This window comes from Leuciscus leuciscus, assembly GCF_965113295.1.
Source record: "Leuciscus leuciscus genome assembly, chromosome: 9".
In the NCBI taxonomy this organism is placed as follows: Eukaryota; Metazoa; Chordata; class Actinopteri; order Cypriniformes; family Leuciscidae; genus Leuciscus; species Leuciscus leuciscus.
In genome coordinates, this window is record NC_138733.1 from 7,554,555 (window position 1) to 7,569,216 (window position 14,662).

General features: G+C 38.9%; 1 protein-coding gene and 1 long non-coding RNA gene across 4 annotated transcripts in view; one reads left to right on the forward strand and one right to left on the reverse strand.

Annotated features, from left to right (window-relative positions):
• The window catches only part of LOC309506211 (alpha-2-macroglobulin-like), a 55,181-nt gene that overhangs the window by 40,153 nt on the left and 366 nt on the right, over nucleotides 1–14,662 (forward strand). Inside the window, exons 11-33 of one of the 3 annotated variants that reach the window (XM_082179911.1) lie at nucleotides 90–260; nucleotides 348–584; nucleotides 692–904; nucleotides 992–1,141; nucleotides 1,385–1,498; nucleotides 4,359–4,437; nucleotides 6,160–6,304; nucleotides 6,528–6,753; nucleotides 6,824–6,950; nucleotides 7,269–7,390; nucleotides 7,470–7,521; nucleotides 7,948–8,031; nucleotides 8,118–8,294; nucleotides 8,429–8,504; nucleotides 8,691–8,847; nucleotides 9,112–9,186; nucleotides 9,949–10,111; nucleotides 12,674–12,867; nucleotides 12,951–13,163; nucleotides 13,277–13,395; nucleotides 14,106–14,187; nucleotides 14,273–14,356; nucleotides 14,443–14,548. In XM_082179911.1, coding sequence (XP_082036037.1) covers nucleotides 90–260; nucleotides 348–584; nucleotides 692–904; nucleotides 992–1,141; nucleotides 1,385–1,498; nucleotides 4,359–4,437; nucleotides 6,160–6,304; nucleotides 6,528–6,753; nucleotides 6,824–6,950; nucleotides 7,269–7,390; nucleotides 7,470–7,521; nucleotides 7,948–8,031; nucleotides 8,118–8,294; nucleotides 8,429–8,504; nucleotides 8,691–8,847; nucleotides 9,112–9,186; nucleotides 9,949–10,111; nucleotides 12,674–12,867; nucleotides 12,951–13,163; nucleotides 13,277–13,395; nucleotides 14,106–14,187; nucleotides 14,273–14,356; nucleotides 14,443–14,548 — 3,166 coding nt within the window. The remainder of the gene's footprint in view (nucleotides 1–89; nucleotides 261–347; nucleotides 585–691; nucleotides 905–991; nucleotides 1,142–1,384; nucleotides 1,499–4,358; nucleotides 4,438–6,159; nucleotides 6,305–6,527; nucleotides 6,754–6,823; nucleotides 6,951–7,268; nucleotides 7,391–7,469; nucleotides 7,522–7,947; nucleotides 8,032–8,117; nucleotides 8,295–8,428; nucleotides 8,505–8,690; nucleotides 8,848–9,111; nucleotides 9,187–9,948; nucleotides 10,112–12,673; nucleotides 12,868–12,950; nucleotides 13,164–13,276; nucleotides 13,396–14,105; nucleotides 14,188–14,272; nucleotides 14,357–14,442; nucleotides 14,549–14,662) is intronic. The other 2 variants (XM_082179912.1, XM_082179913.1) reach the window with 2 other exon arrangements.
• Nucleotides 10,636–12,646, reverse strand: LOC309506543. Its single transcript, XR_014208853.1, has 2 exons — nucleotides 11,808–12,646; nucleotides 10,636–11,777 (listed from the first exon to the last, which is right to left on the reverse strand). It is a non-coding gene; the product is annotated as an uncharacterized lncRNA (long non-coding RNA).

Genomic DNA, 14,662 nt, shown 5'->3' on the forward strand with positions numbered 1-14,662 from the left:
AGTCTAAAATCCATTTGTCTCAGTTTAACATCATTGATATGTACGGAATTATTCCTTAATTGATTCCTTCAAAATCTTATTTTCAACAGATAAAACTCTCAAATTTCAAAGGTGCACCAATTCAAAACAAAAAGGTTTATCTTATGGAAGGTCACACTTGGTCCACAAAACTGCTCCTAAATCTAACTACAGACAGCGATGGACTGGCCAACTTCTCTCTTAATACATCCAATCATTCTAAAAGTGATATTGATCTAATAGTAAGATATTTTGTGTTCACTTAGTTTTCTTTTGTATTGCATGAAGAGTTTAGTTACATGAGTTATTTCAGATTTTTTGTAATCTAGGCAAGTGTCTATCAAGAGGTCCGTGGTTTTGGACACGACGACACGCCTTACATCGTTGCCGATAAAAATACAGTCAAGCTCTTCCAACCTGCCTCTCCATACACCCCAACACGAAGTGAATTGATTATAGAGAATACTGAACAACCATTAAAGTGTGACTCTGAGTTTACAGTAACCATCAAGTATTATTTTGTTGGAGAGACAATTAAAAACTTCAAAACTGACATCGTCTATATGGTGAGAACATGTGCAGTATGTACATTATCACAGAGATGGTTTTGTTTAACAGTATTATTTGGCTGCACTAGTCAGTTTGTTATCAGAGTGTCATCTGTTTGTTTCAGGTCTTGTCCAGAGGAGTGATTGTTCATCATGGATATGAGAAGGTTGAAGTGAAGATTTCTGATGGAGCAAGGGGCTCAATGTCGTTCAAACTGTCTATTAGTGCAGATCTGGCTCCTGTAATGCAGATTCTGGCGTACAGTGTTTTTCCGCCCAGTGAAAAGGTTGTGGCCAGTAGCAAAGATTTCAACATTGAAAAGTGTTTCAAAAACAAGGTGTGCATTGTAGCTTTAGAAATGAGCCTCTTTTAACTGTATTACTGACTCATTTCTAAAATAAATCCTATTCCCTGTATGCCACAGGTATCTCTGCAGTTTTCTCCTGCTAAAGCAGTTCCCGGTGAGAAAAACACTCTCCAGCTCTCAGCTCAGCCTGGTTCACTGTGTGGCCTCAGTGCTGTAGATCAGAGCGTCCTGATCCTGAAGTCAGGAGAACGTCTGGATACTGACAAGGTCTAGATGCTTTAAGATTCAGTGTTGATTAAATGTGTCTTCATAGTGGGAATCTACAGTGTCAATCTAATGATAACTGACTTTACTTATTGCTGCTATGATCCATCAGCTGACATTTTGATCTCAGGAAAATTTTGCATTAATCTTAATTCTTTCTCACCAAATTGGAAATAAAGTTTTGTTGGAAATACATGTATTATTTAGAAATCATACTGATAGTGTGTGAACATGATCCCGTCACAGATCTTCAGCCTGCTGCCAGTGCAATTGGAGTCAAATTACCCTGAGACTGTTGAAGTTGAGGAGTGTCTGAATATGCGTTTGTGGGAATACTCAATCGCTTATGAATCCTTAAAGGTAACAGTTGGATTATATGTGTGGCAGTGCAGTAGATAATGATTGGGAGAGTATATACTGCACATGTGTAAGTAAATGCATAAAAAGCCTTCATGATTATACTGAAATTTGAAAGTAATTTGTATTTTCATGACTTTTATTGTGGTTTATCATTGCCATTGTAATATAGTGAGTACAAGCTGTTTTTGTTCGTACAATTTCTTCAATTCCTTTATAATATAGTAAAATGTTATTTTTCCTAATACTTTAGTGAGTATAGTGTATAGTGAATATAGTGAGTACAAGCTGTTTTTGTTCGTACAATTTCTTCAATTCCTTTATAATATAGTAAAATGTTATTTTTCCTAATACTTTTAAATACTGTTCGATTTCTTATTTGTGCTTTATGTTTAAAAAGAGTGTTATGTGCATTTATTAAATTAATTATTTTCGCTTGGCATACCAGCGTGATTACGTCATCGCACACTTCAGTGGGTGGCGCGAGCGCGGCCGTGATGCGCTTCATTCTGAGAGTAAATACACCAACAAAGGCCCTGTCCCAAATGGCACACTTCATGTCCACTTTCGGTCTTGTGGATTGAACTGCAGTGTGAGACTGCAGTGAGACTGCAGTGTGTCCCATTTGTCATTTTTAGATCTCAGAAGGGTGCTCGCGAGCGCCCCCATGTGGTCGATTTGTGCCCTTAACGCGCACTTTTGCCGAGCCCACGCTGATGCGGGCACCGCAGCAGACTTCTTCCCGACAGTCAAAGTGGCATTACGTCACGAAAGTGTGGACTCAGAGGAAGACCGCAAGTGCTTAGTGCTTTTTCCATTCAGGGGGGTAATCGAGCGCCCCGGGGGCCGCCATTGGCTAACAAGCCATCACCTGCTGTTAGCATTCCATTGACTCCCATTCATTTTGGCGTCACTTTGACAGTGAATAACTTTACATCTGAGGCGTTTAAAGACTTCATTTGTCCATTGTTTATTTCTAAAGAAACACGACAATGTATAAAAGGCTCCATTACCTTATATCTTACGTTATGGCCCCATAGAAGCAGTTTTTGTAAAAACAGGCTAATGATTGTGTCATAACCACGCGACTCTCTGGAAATTACCATATAGACAGGAGGAGAAGCTCGCAGTCAATCGGGGGGACGTGGAGGCATAAAGTCAAGGGAGAAGCCCATAGAGAGTCATAAAGTTGCTCCTGCTCCTAGCTCACGGACAGCTCCTTCTCACACTCTCCGTCTCTGCAAGATTCGGAAGGGAATTAGATTTCTCTTGGCACAGCTACTAGAAGACTTACAACTGTCAGACAGGCTGCTCACGTCACATCTACGTCGTCAAGCTCAGTTTGAGTTTGCGCAGTATGCTCAGCCATCAGGAAGTGTCCAGTTTATATTACTGTCTATGGTTCCATTTGGGACAGGGCCTAACTTTATTTACTAGGAGCGCTGTAGAAGAAAATTTAGGGGCACACCTTAAATCAGCTTGCAATAAAATGATAAAAATTTCCCCCCAAATAACTGTAATACTGACAAATTATTTTTCTTTAATCCTTATACTCCTTTTCAGGTAACTAACACACTTCGGTTTTGAGTATAAACATTGTTAATGCAATACTGATGAGTTGTGTGTGTTTAAAATAGTTGTTTTTTACTATATCAATAGTGTGTCATGAGTTTAGTATGCCTGAGCACATGGTTAGCATGAGTGTTTCGCGATTAGCGCGATAGCCCGCTATTCATTATAAATGGTCATTATGTCAATGTTATTTGAGTGTATGAGAGTACATGATGTTGTTTCAGTTTTATTTTGTTTGTAAAAAGCATGAGATTATAGTGTTACTACCAGCTGTAAACAAGTCATTTTGGGGCTAGAGCATGAGAACTGTAGCCTGGGAAAACCCAGACAACTTCTGGCAAATTTAGATTTGCTCTGCAAGTAGTCTGGCAAAGAGCTCATTCAAGCCCATTTCTAATCCGTCGAAATCGCGGCACCAGTCAGAAACGTTGAGGCGGGCTTTACACAATGACGATCGCTCTGATTGGTTTTAGGTCTATCCAATTGCGCCCAGAGGCATTTGAGCGACGTCCTTTGGTGAAGCGCACTCAACTTTTAAATGCATTATTATATTCAAATTGCAAACACATTAGGACAGTCTCCATGAAAGACCCACTGGCAGATGAACGTTTCTCTCCGAAACGGTAGGAAATTAAATTAGATTTAATAGAGGATTTTAACTGTGACAAGATGATTGACAGGGCAGTTTAAGTGACGATGCACGCGACAGATCCGTCCGATAAAGATGACGAAGTAGTATGTCCCAAAGCTTGCCTACTTTTTTGCTACACATTCAAAAGTAAATACCTTTTCTTCACAAAAAGAGTACTTTTATGGCGTAGTGTAACTTAGGCGAATTGGGACGCAGCATATGGCTTTACACGATGACGATCGCTCTGATTGGTTTTAGGTCTATCCAATTGCGCCCAGAGGCATTTGAGTGACGTCCGTTGGTGACGCCCCTTTGGAAATGAGTTATTAATGAAGCTTTGCCAGACCATAACTCAGTTACTACTGAGAATGGTCTGGTTTTAACCAGGCTATGAGAACTGTACAGAGAGAGTGTTAAATAGCTTGTTGATCATATTTTTCTTATTCCTTCTAGTGTGATGGAATGTTTAAAGTCACTTATTTCTACAACGAGTCATTACTGTGAAAAAAGTGATATACATGTTGAGAATGTAATGTTTTGTGCTTTAGTTATATGCATATTCTCTTATCATTCATTCTGAGTGAATACACCAACAAATAAGCCATCACTGCAGCGCTCTCTTTTATTTCATTTTTCTTTAATCCATATACTCCTTTTCAGGAGTACTACACCATGTGGAAGAAAGTGGGATTGAAGATGGCATCAAATTTTTATGTGCGACTCCATGAGTGTATAATAGGTAGGTCAGGGCTCCAGACTAACTTTTTGCCTTGGTTGCACTGGTGCGCCTAACTTTTTTATTTAGGTGCACCAGCACAAAATTTGGGTGCACCCAAATTTTTCCTCGGCTGTATCACCTTTAACGCCACAATTTTAAGGTCACCTTTTTATTACGCTCTATACACATTCATATATATTATGTAAATGAATTTAAACAAGAAGGTGTAGGTAAAAACTTTTATTTATTTTTTGAAGCACAATTATTAACGGTATTCCTACTCTTACCGATACTGCTTATCGATACAGTACTTTAACTGTATTCTTATGGTTCTTTTTGTTTTATATATAACAAACAAAGATAAACAATAGATAAACAAAAGATAAACAATTAAACAAAGATACACTTTATATAGGCCTACACAGTGCTTTAATTTCAGGAAGGCCTATCAACATTACTGTTCAGGCATGGTCTAAAAAGAAATCTAATAAAGTAATAAAATGTAAAATAACACTGTAAAATTTATCATAAATAGATTAATGCTTATTAAAGCTGAAGTTATTCTTTCAAGAGCTGTGAGTGATTTTTCTCTTGTTGTTTGATTTACAGTAATGGCGCAATCGTCAGCATGTTTATTAGACTGCGGCCCCTTTAAGACCGGGTGCAGAATGCAGATCTAATAGGCTACTACTGATGCACCATTTTCTCCCAACTATTTCCATAACTACGTCCATTTAAGACATAAACTGTTTTAGTGAATCTCAAAGCCGGTAATTGACACGCTTTTGTGTACAATTGATCGTTTAGACGCGCACAATCTGCACATGAAACCGAAAGTATAATTTGCTTGTCTCGGCCGGTCTCGGTCTGTTTCGGAGCGCGCGCCGCCATGCGAACAGCATCTCTTGCGCAGATTTTTGTGTTTTTAATATCTCTTTCAGTTATTAAACGCGTCCCGCAATTTAGCAACAGTAGCTAGACTGCATTTACAACAATCACTGATCGTGCTGATTCTGATTCTGAGTTTTAGGGAGAAATGACCGCCTAATGCTGCGAAGGGAAGAAGTTGCGCGTAGTTAGATAGTTTTTAATGGGTTTACCTCAATATATATTTTTTTATAATCTTTGGAAGCCGAAATTTTAAATAAAATCAGACTAATATAACAGACCTTAAGTGTAACCAGGCTACGTTTGAATGTTTAATTCTGTCCTCCGTCGTCACTCATTATTAAGCAGGGCTGTCGTGCGAGCTGTGGCACCGCGTGAGAGAAGAGTGTGAGTTCCGTCAAAGGAGAACAAACGCCAACAAACGTCCGTGGAGAGGCAGCGGATGCGAGGACGTTAGGTGCACCGGTGCGACTTAGGAAAAATGTTAGTCGCACACTTACAAAATTTGGTCGCATATGCGACCAAATTGGTCGCACTCTAGAGCCCTGCAGGTACATGTACTGTTATTACAGTCCAAGCTGTAATGGGGGGGGTTAGTGAACTTTGAATGAGTGTTACTATTGGTAAGATAAACTCATCTATAAAACTATATAACTTTTGTAAGATACAATTAACACATTCACTTTTGCAGCTAAACTGAAACGTTTAATATACAGTATGTGAAAATATGTGTATTCAAAAAATGATCTGCTTTCCATTTTATATTTACTTATGACTGGATATAGAATAGATCATTTTGACGTACTCTTCACATACATATCACTTAAAACTACAAAATATCACTTTTTTTTTCAGTTTATGTCCATGAAAGGCCAGAGTATCACCCAGATTATTTAGTAGATGATACATTTGAAACAACTGATTCAACACCTGGTTCTCCAGCAGTGACGATTCGAACTGTCTTTCCAGAAACGTGGCTCTGGGAACTTGCTGAAGTGGGGTATTTAAAGCATAATCAGTACATTTAACATCATATTTATCTTATTACTTATATTTAATACATCATCTCCTCCCCTCTCGCCCACAGGACAGAAAATACCTTGCTTGCTTTGCAGATTCTTAATCCAGTTTTTTCATCATCTGTGTGCTGAATGTTGTCATTTATTACAGGAAAAATGGCTGAGTCAGAATCAAATATGCCTATTGTTGTAATTCCTCCACAGGGACTCTGGATCAGCTCAGGTTCCTGTCACGGTTCCTGACACCATCACCTCTTGGGAGACGGAGGCCTTCTGCCTGTCCTCTGAAGGTCTGGGTCTGGCTCCTCCTGCTCAGCTGACAGTTTTCCAGCCCTTCTTCCTAGAGCTCTCTCTGCCTTACTCCATCATCCGCGGGGAGATCTTTGAGCTGAAGGCCACTGTCTTCAACTATCTGTCCAAGTGCATCATGGTGAGATTTCAGACGCAGTCTAATCAAATCATATCAAATATGCCACTAATCATGTGTGTATGATTGACAGGTTAAAGTGACTCCAGCTCCTTCCTCAGACTTCACTCTCAAAGCCTCCTCAGATGATCAGTATTCATCCTGTCTATGTGCTAATGGAAGAAAAACCTTTAAATGGATCCTCACTCCCTCTGTTCTTGGTGAGTTTTCCAGTCTGAATCAGTAAGTTTTGCGCAAATCATAATGGAAACATGGCTACAGAGGAACTGTGAATGATCGTGTGAAGAATGAGTTCAGGTCACCTGTAAATGTGAAAAAACTGTTTCCATTGTAGTTTGCGAAAAATTCCTTTTTCGAATTGCCTGAAAAACAACCTCATGCGAGCATAAAAATGTTTTTTCCGAAATGGACGTGTTTACAATGGGCTTATTTTAATTTGTAATTTTCAATTTGCTCAATTTGAAGGGCAATGGGTGTTGAATTCTCAGTTGTATATTCACGTATGTCTTGTGTTGTAGGAGTCTTGAATATTACAGTCAGTGCAGAGGCAGAGGCGTCCCAGACTGTGTGTGACAATGAGATTGTGAGCGTCCCGGAGAGAGGACGCATTGACACGGTCACACGAAGTCTGCTCGTACAGGTCAGCACACGTCATCATTTACTCGTGATCTTAATGCTGCTTATGTATGATGTGTTGATGTGATTGATTTCTGCTGCAGGCGGAAGGAACTGAAAAGACAGAGACTCACAGCTGGTTACTGTGTCCAAAGGGTTAGTCTGCAGATATTTCAGATGTTTTGGTGTACAAGCGCTGATAATGCTGCAACCCTCTTTGTCTTCTAAACACAAACTCCAACTTCATGAAAATAAGTACACATTGCATAGAGGACATTTTGAGGACACACCAAATTTGAGGACCAATAGAGGGAGCTAAAATATACTCATACTGTATGTATCGGACATTTTAATTAAGAAAGTTGAAATTTGTCAGCCTTTCATGACAACTGTAGTTTAGTTGTTCAGCTGTGCCAAATTTTTTAAATTGTGGCTATTTTCTCCCTTTTTCCAAAGTGCTTGAATCACAATAATTCCTGTTTGTAATTATATTATTATTATTGGGACTTCACAGGTGGTGTTAAAATGTTTATAGCGTTACTCTGCTGATCACTGATGTGTTTCTGTCTGTCTGGTTCATAGGTGACAGTCTCTCAGAGGAAGTAGCTCTGACTCTTCCTAAAGATGTGATAGAGGGATCAGCCAGATCCTCTTTTTCAGTCATTGGTAACATTTACAAACATGAGCAGAAATGAGGAGATTGGCTTTAGACTTATAAAATGTAGTGAGTGTCATTTGTGTATGGTTTACAGGCGACATATTGGGTCGTGCACTGAGGAACCTTCATGGATTATTACGGATGCCGTACGGCTGTGGAGAGCAAAACATGGCTGTTCTTTCTCCCAATATTTACATTCTGGAGTATCTGGAGAACACGGAGCAGCTCACCTCGGCCATCCGAGAGAGAGCCACAGGCTTCCTGCAGAGCGGTGAGAGACAAAATCATGTCAAGAAAATACTGAGACCGTTTGATACCAAATTATACATTATTCAACACACCTGAATGTCACATTGAGTCACCCAAACAAACTGTTGAAGTGTTAACCATTATCACACTAAACAGGATACCAGAGACAAATGAACTACAAGCATTTGGATGGATCATACAGCACATTTGGTTATGGTGATGGGAATACATGGTAAATATATTCTCACTATTACTATTGTTAAACAGAATTAATATCAAGGTAATCTACAAAAATTAACCCAATAAACACATTTAAAAATGTGTCTCAGTTCAAATGACTTGTTTTGAAATTTATGATGGATGGAATTCATTGAAACACCTGATGACATTTTTTTTATTATATCCTCCACACCATCAGGTTGACTGCCTTTGTGCTGAGGTCCTTTGGCAAAGCACAGAAATACATATTTATTGATCCAAAAATTATTCAGAGTGCAAAGAATTGGTTAATAAGCAGACGGGATTCAGACGGCTGTTTTATCCAACAGGGAACACTGTTCAACAACAGAATGAAGGTCTGTCATCTTCTCTCTATCTCTCTCTCTCTCTCTCTCTCTCTATCTATCTATCTATCTATCTATCTATCTATCTATCTATCTATCTATCTATCTATCTATCTATCTATCTATCTATCTATCTATCTATCTATCTATCTATCTATCTATCTATCTTCTTTATTCAGACTTTCTCAAGCCAACATCACAGTTTGTCTAGATGAACTTTCCTTCAGTGGTTTGAATGTGTTGATTTATTTATCCTTTATTTCTAATAAATTCTAGGGTGGGGTGAATGATGATGTGACCATGACTGCCTACATTACTGCATCATTGCTTGAACTGGGAACTCCAGTCACAGTAAGTTCATCTGTAGGAAACATTGTACACTGTAAAAAGTGATCATTTGACTTAAAGGAGTAGTTCACTTTAAAATGAAAATTACCCATGATTTACACACCCTCAAGTTATCCTAGGTGTATATGACTTTCTTCTTTCTGATGAATACAATCTGAGTTATATTAATAAACACTCTGACGCTTCTGAGCTTTATATTGGCAGTTTGCCAGATTGCAACTATCAGTTTGAAGATCAAAAAAGTGCATCCATCCATCATAAGCGAACTCCACACTGCTCTGGGGGGTTAATAAAGACCTTCTGTGGAGCACTTTTATGATGAATAGATGAGCTTTTTTGAACTTCAAACTGATGGATGCAATGATGCAATCCACTGCCATTATAAAGCTCAGAAGCGTCGGGTTGTTTAATTTATTAATATAACTCCGATTGTATTCGTCATATACACCTAGGATAACTTGAGGGTGAGTAAATCATGGGGTCATTTTCATTTTAACTTTAACTTAAAAAAATTTGAGGAAACATGTTGCCTCAAAATTAAGTAAGTATTAAGCTTATGTTTAATCGAAAAAATTAAGTAATGTGGAATTGTCAAGTTCACATAACTTAATTTTTTCAGTTAAGAATTGAGATTATTTACTTAATAATTTTAAGGCAACGGGTTTGCTAAAAAAATTGAAGGGAACTGAACACCTTTTACAGTGTAAAAACTCATCGAAAAATGACACTCACAGCGTCTATTCCTCTGTGTTTTTTTTGTCACAGGATCCTGTCGTCAGTAAAGGTTTGTCATGCTTGAGGTCCGTCATTGAGGATGTCAATAACACTTACACCACTGCCCTGCTCGCCTACACTTTCAGTCTGGCTAGAGACACGGACACTCGACAGCGGCTTATCAAGAAACTGGAAGATGTTGCTATTTCAGATGGTAAGAGGTTTGTTTCTGATGACTTTCTGTTGTCTTTTATGACTGTACTATTGTTTTTAGTAACACTGTAGAAAACTGTTCCATCATTAATGAATAACTACGCAGGAACAAATGAGTTACACACTATTAACATTCTTGTAACTACATTCTAGTCATTACTAGTGTGTTCCCATGATCTTCAGTTTAGAATACTGATCCAAATTATTAGTAGTTCCTTTAGAAGGATATAGTAACACTTGAGTAATTACTAGTGGATTACCATTATTATTATACAATATGGATTATTAACATTATAGGATAATTCCGGTATTTAGCACTTTGAGTCTCTTTTCTGGTATGTTTTGGATGAACTAGAGTGGTGGACACAGAAATTTTGACGATGGGTCCTGTCTCGACTTTTTGACTCGTTTAGAATCGCCTTTGACCGCTTCAGAGTGGCTGTCTATGGGCATGCACAAACATGTCCTTAAAACAACCCTTAACATTCGTTTTCAAAACTGTGCAACTCACCGAGTGGTTAGTGGTGTTCGTTGATGTTCCAAAACAAGTAGCGTAGCGAAATACAGTTTCTGTCCTGTTTTATTTTGCATTTTGTAAAATCCCATTGATTTCTGTTGGAGGACTCATTGCTCATTGATATTACTGCGCTTCAGACTCAAATATCGAGCGGAAGTTTATACGCGGTTGTGAGGTATCTGAAAAAATTGTTCCACTATAGCAAATAACACGGATTGAAATCATACATTGCGCCGATATATTTGTTTTTAATCATCAACGAACACCATTAACCACTCGGTGAGTTGCACAGTTTTGAAAACGAACGTTAAGGGTTGTTTTAAGGACATGTTTGTGCATGCCCGTAGCCAGCCACTCTGAAGCAGTCAAAGGCGATTCTAAACGAGTCAAAAAGTCGAGACAGGACCCATCGTCAAAATTTCGTGTCCACCACTCTAGTTCATCCAAAACAAACTAGAAAATAGACTCAAAGTGCTAAATACTTTAATTATGAACCTGTATACAGTAGTTCTTTGTTGTCCTCTGTGAGTTATAAAAAAGTAGTAGTAGTAGAGCCAGAAGGGGTTTATTCTGAGATAACAACCGGCTGAATGTGCATTATCCCGCTTATTACACGACTACTTGCCACATAAGTCAATAATTAGACTCAAAATATTGATCTGATTCACGCGAAAGGTTCCCCGTTGAGAGCTATTGCTAGCTCAATAGCACATTTAAGAGATATGGTATACAGTCAAACCACTTATTATACAGCATTTCACCACATAAATAATTAATTTAAATTAATTATAATCATCTCAAATCAGTCATTTTGATTTGTGGCTGTAAATCGTTTTGGCCTGAGGCTAGAAACTACAGCCAGTAGTAGGAGCTAGTTCTGCATGTTCTCAACCCGCCCATAGAGGGTGGGATCTCACTCACAGAATGTACAAATAGTGTCAGCCATCTTTTTTTGGAAGCTAAGCTAACAGCCTTTTGTTCTGTGGAGAAAGCTGAGTAGGGGTTACCATCCTCTTTTTCACGGACATGTCCGGCCGTCGAGATCGTCCAAAATGTCCGGAATTCGGCTTTTGCTTTCTGCCGTCGCCATTCATTGTTTACATGCACACCTTTTGTTTCAATCTAACTGAATTCATTCCGATTGGTGAATCTGAATGTAGTGTTTACATGAACGCTAAACAAAGTGATCGGTTGATGTGCGTTTTAGCATTGCTAAGAATATTCCCGCTCCTCCGTGAGAGATACGAGACCGGTGCGTCTCACAGGTGCCGCTCATCAGTAATCACGCCACCGGCCTCACGCTGTTCTCCCGCACCCCTCAGCCTCGTCCTGCTCGCCACAGTAAACATAATGAATGGCGACTGTAGAACGCAAAAGCCAAATCCCGGACATTTTGGGCGATCTCGAAATCCCGTGCAGACTCGTCACGGAGACTCACAATAAAACGGCGTCTTTTAAGTTTTGAGTCAACTAGTAGCCTAGCCTAGTTGTTAAACTGCGCGCTCTTACCAGTAGGCGTGGCTTGGGAGTGGCCTCGTAGGGCAGCGAAGCAAGTGTATTCTGGGAGTTGTTGTCTTTCATCCACATAAGCCAAAAATAAATTTTCTGGCTTTTCTCAGTCTAGAAGGCTCCAAATTCAAATTTCTACTACATAAATGATCCATTTTAAATACACATTCATCTTTCCAGAGGTGAAGTATCCCTTTAAATAACTGTAAACAAAAAATATTGATTCGACTGAGTTTTAATATTTTATTAGCTCACCAAAAGCAAAACTTCCATGAAGAAAACCCGTTCCTAGCAAGCGTATAGCGCTGCTGATTTCAGTAACCTGGATGAGCCTGTGTTTTCAGCGGTAGTTATCGAGCAATAACACACCACTGGATGGTGCTATTGACCAATCAGAATCAAGTATTCCACAGAGCCGTGTAATAATAGTACCTTTGTTCTTGTAGTTATTCATTAATGATGGAACAGTTTTCTAAAGTGTTACCTTTTTGTTTTAATCATGCTCCTTGAGTCACGCGTATGTCTTTTGTCCTTAAGGCTCTTCTCTCCACTGGTCTCAGTCTGGCTCTGCTGATGACTCTGATTCTCTGGCAGTGGAGATCAGCTCATATGTGCTGCTTGCTGTTCTCACTGCAGATTCAGTCACTACAGCTGATCTGCGCTATGCTAACAGGATTGTTAGCTGGCTTGTCAAACAGCAGAATGCTTATGGAGGATTCTCCTCCACACAGGTTACTCAAACCTCTCCAAGCAAACACATTATTGCTGGTGTGAATGAGTAAAAGTGGCATTAATGAACACATTTATTTCCCAGGACACAGTGGTGGCTCTTCAGGCTCTGTCTTTGTACGCCACCAAAGTGTTCAGCTCTGACGGCTCCAGCACAGTGACGGTACGGTCAGCAGGAGACACTCTCCACTTTAATGTCAATCAGGACAACAAGTTACTGTACCAGGAGAAGCAGCTGCAGAAACTTCCAGCCAAATACAGCATTGAAGTGAAGGGCTCTACCTGTGTGTCTGTGCAGGTCTGTAGTGCGTTCAGCTTCATTTACTCACACTCACTTTCTCTCTTGGCATTTTGGTTATTCTGCTGTGAGATGATTTATGAATGTGTTTTTCTTTGTGTTGACTCTCTCAGATGGCTCAGTTCTACAACATTCCCACTCCTACTGAAGCTAAAACATTGAGCATTGATGCTAAGATTGAGGGAGATTGCAAAACATTGGGACAAAATTTCATTTTGAACTTCACTGTCAAGTAAGAGAATTTGTATTTAAAGTCCCCCTGTAGTCAATAATTGTATCCCTTAAAACTCATCTTTAAATTCTTCATGCCTTAAAATGGCTTGAATGCAACTCTACACCCTTGCCTCATTTAGTATACGCGGTTCTATGAATATGCAAATGAGCCCCGCCTCCACTCACTCACAGTAGCTCAGAGATCCACTCGTTGACGATCACACGTTGATCTGATTGGTTGCAAGGTAGTTTGTGACGTCAGAAACACCAGCGATTTCAAACCGTGTTTTTGAGACGGTCTTTGATTCACTGCAGTTTTAAGGAGAAAATATTCAGGAATGGTGTTGACTTGTGAATTTACACAAAAGCATATTAAAGCATATTAAAAACACCACATAGACATAAAAACAACATCAAAAGCTTGATTTTCACCACAGGAGGACTTTAAGTCAAAAGACTAGAACATGATAATGACTTAAGATTAACTAACAAATAAATGTTTTCTGAATATTTTTTAACATCTTAATAAACACAAAAGCAATATAAACTGAAATGGCGTATCTCAGTAGTTAAAACACTACACACTGACTTGAGATACAACATTTTTATTATTGACACATTATGAGTGATTAAAACTCTGCATGTCTTGGTAATTATACTGGTTTTGTTCTCTCTTATTTGTACATTTATATGAGGCATTTAAGAACCTTTTCATTTGCTCTTTTCCAGATATGATGGTCTACAGGAAAGGACTAACATGGTCATTGTGGATATTAAACTCTTATCTGGATTCACAGCTGATACATCAATGGTGCGTTTGAGTGATTCATCTCAAAATGTGTACAAATTTCTAGAGTTTCTCTTTTTAGAAATTAACCAGCACTTTTTCCCCACAGCTTAAAGATTTTTGGGGAATGTACAGAAAACCTGTGGAACGGGTCGATTCTAAAGATGATCGTGTCATTGTGTATTTGAAGGAGGTGAGAAAACAGCAACATTCATATGATTTGTCTTAGGTCTTTATGTCTTTAATGTCCAGGACTGATGAGTTTGTTTCCTCCTGTAGATCCCACAAAATATTTCAGTGAATTACCAGATACAAACGAAACAGGTTCTTCAAGTGAAGAATCTCAAGCCAGCTGTGATTAAAGTGTACGATTACTACCAAACAAGTAAGATTTAATATGTCAGTGTTGAATGCTTTGATCAAGTGATGCACATTGTTTATTCAGATTTAATCATGTACAGGTTTCCACTGTTGTACGAATGTGAACATCTTCCTTTTC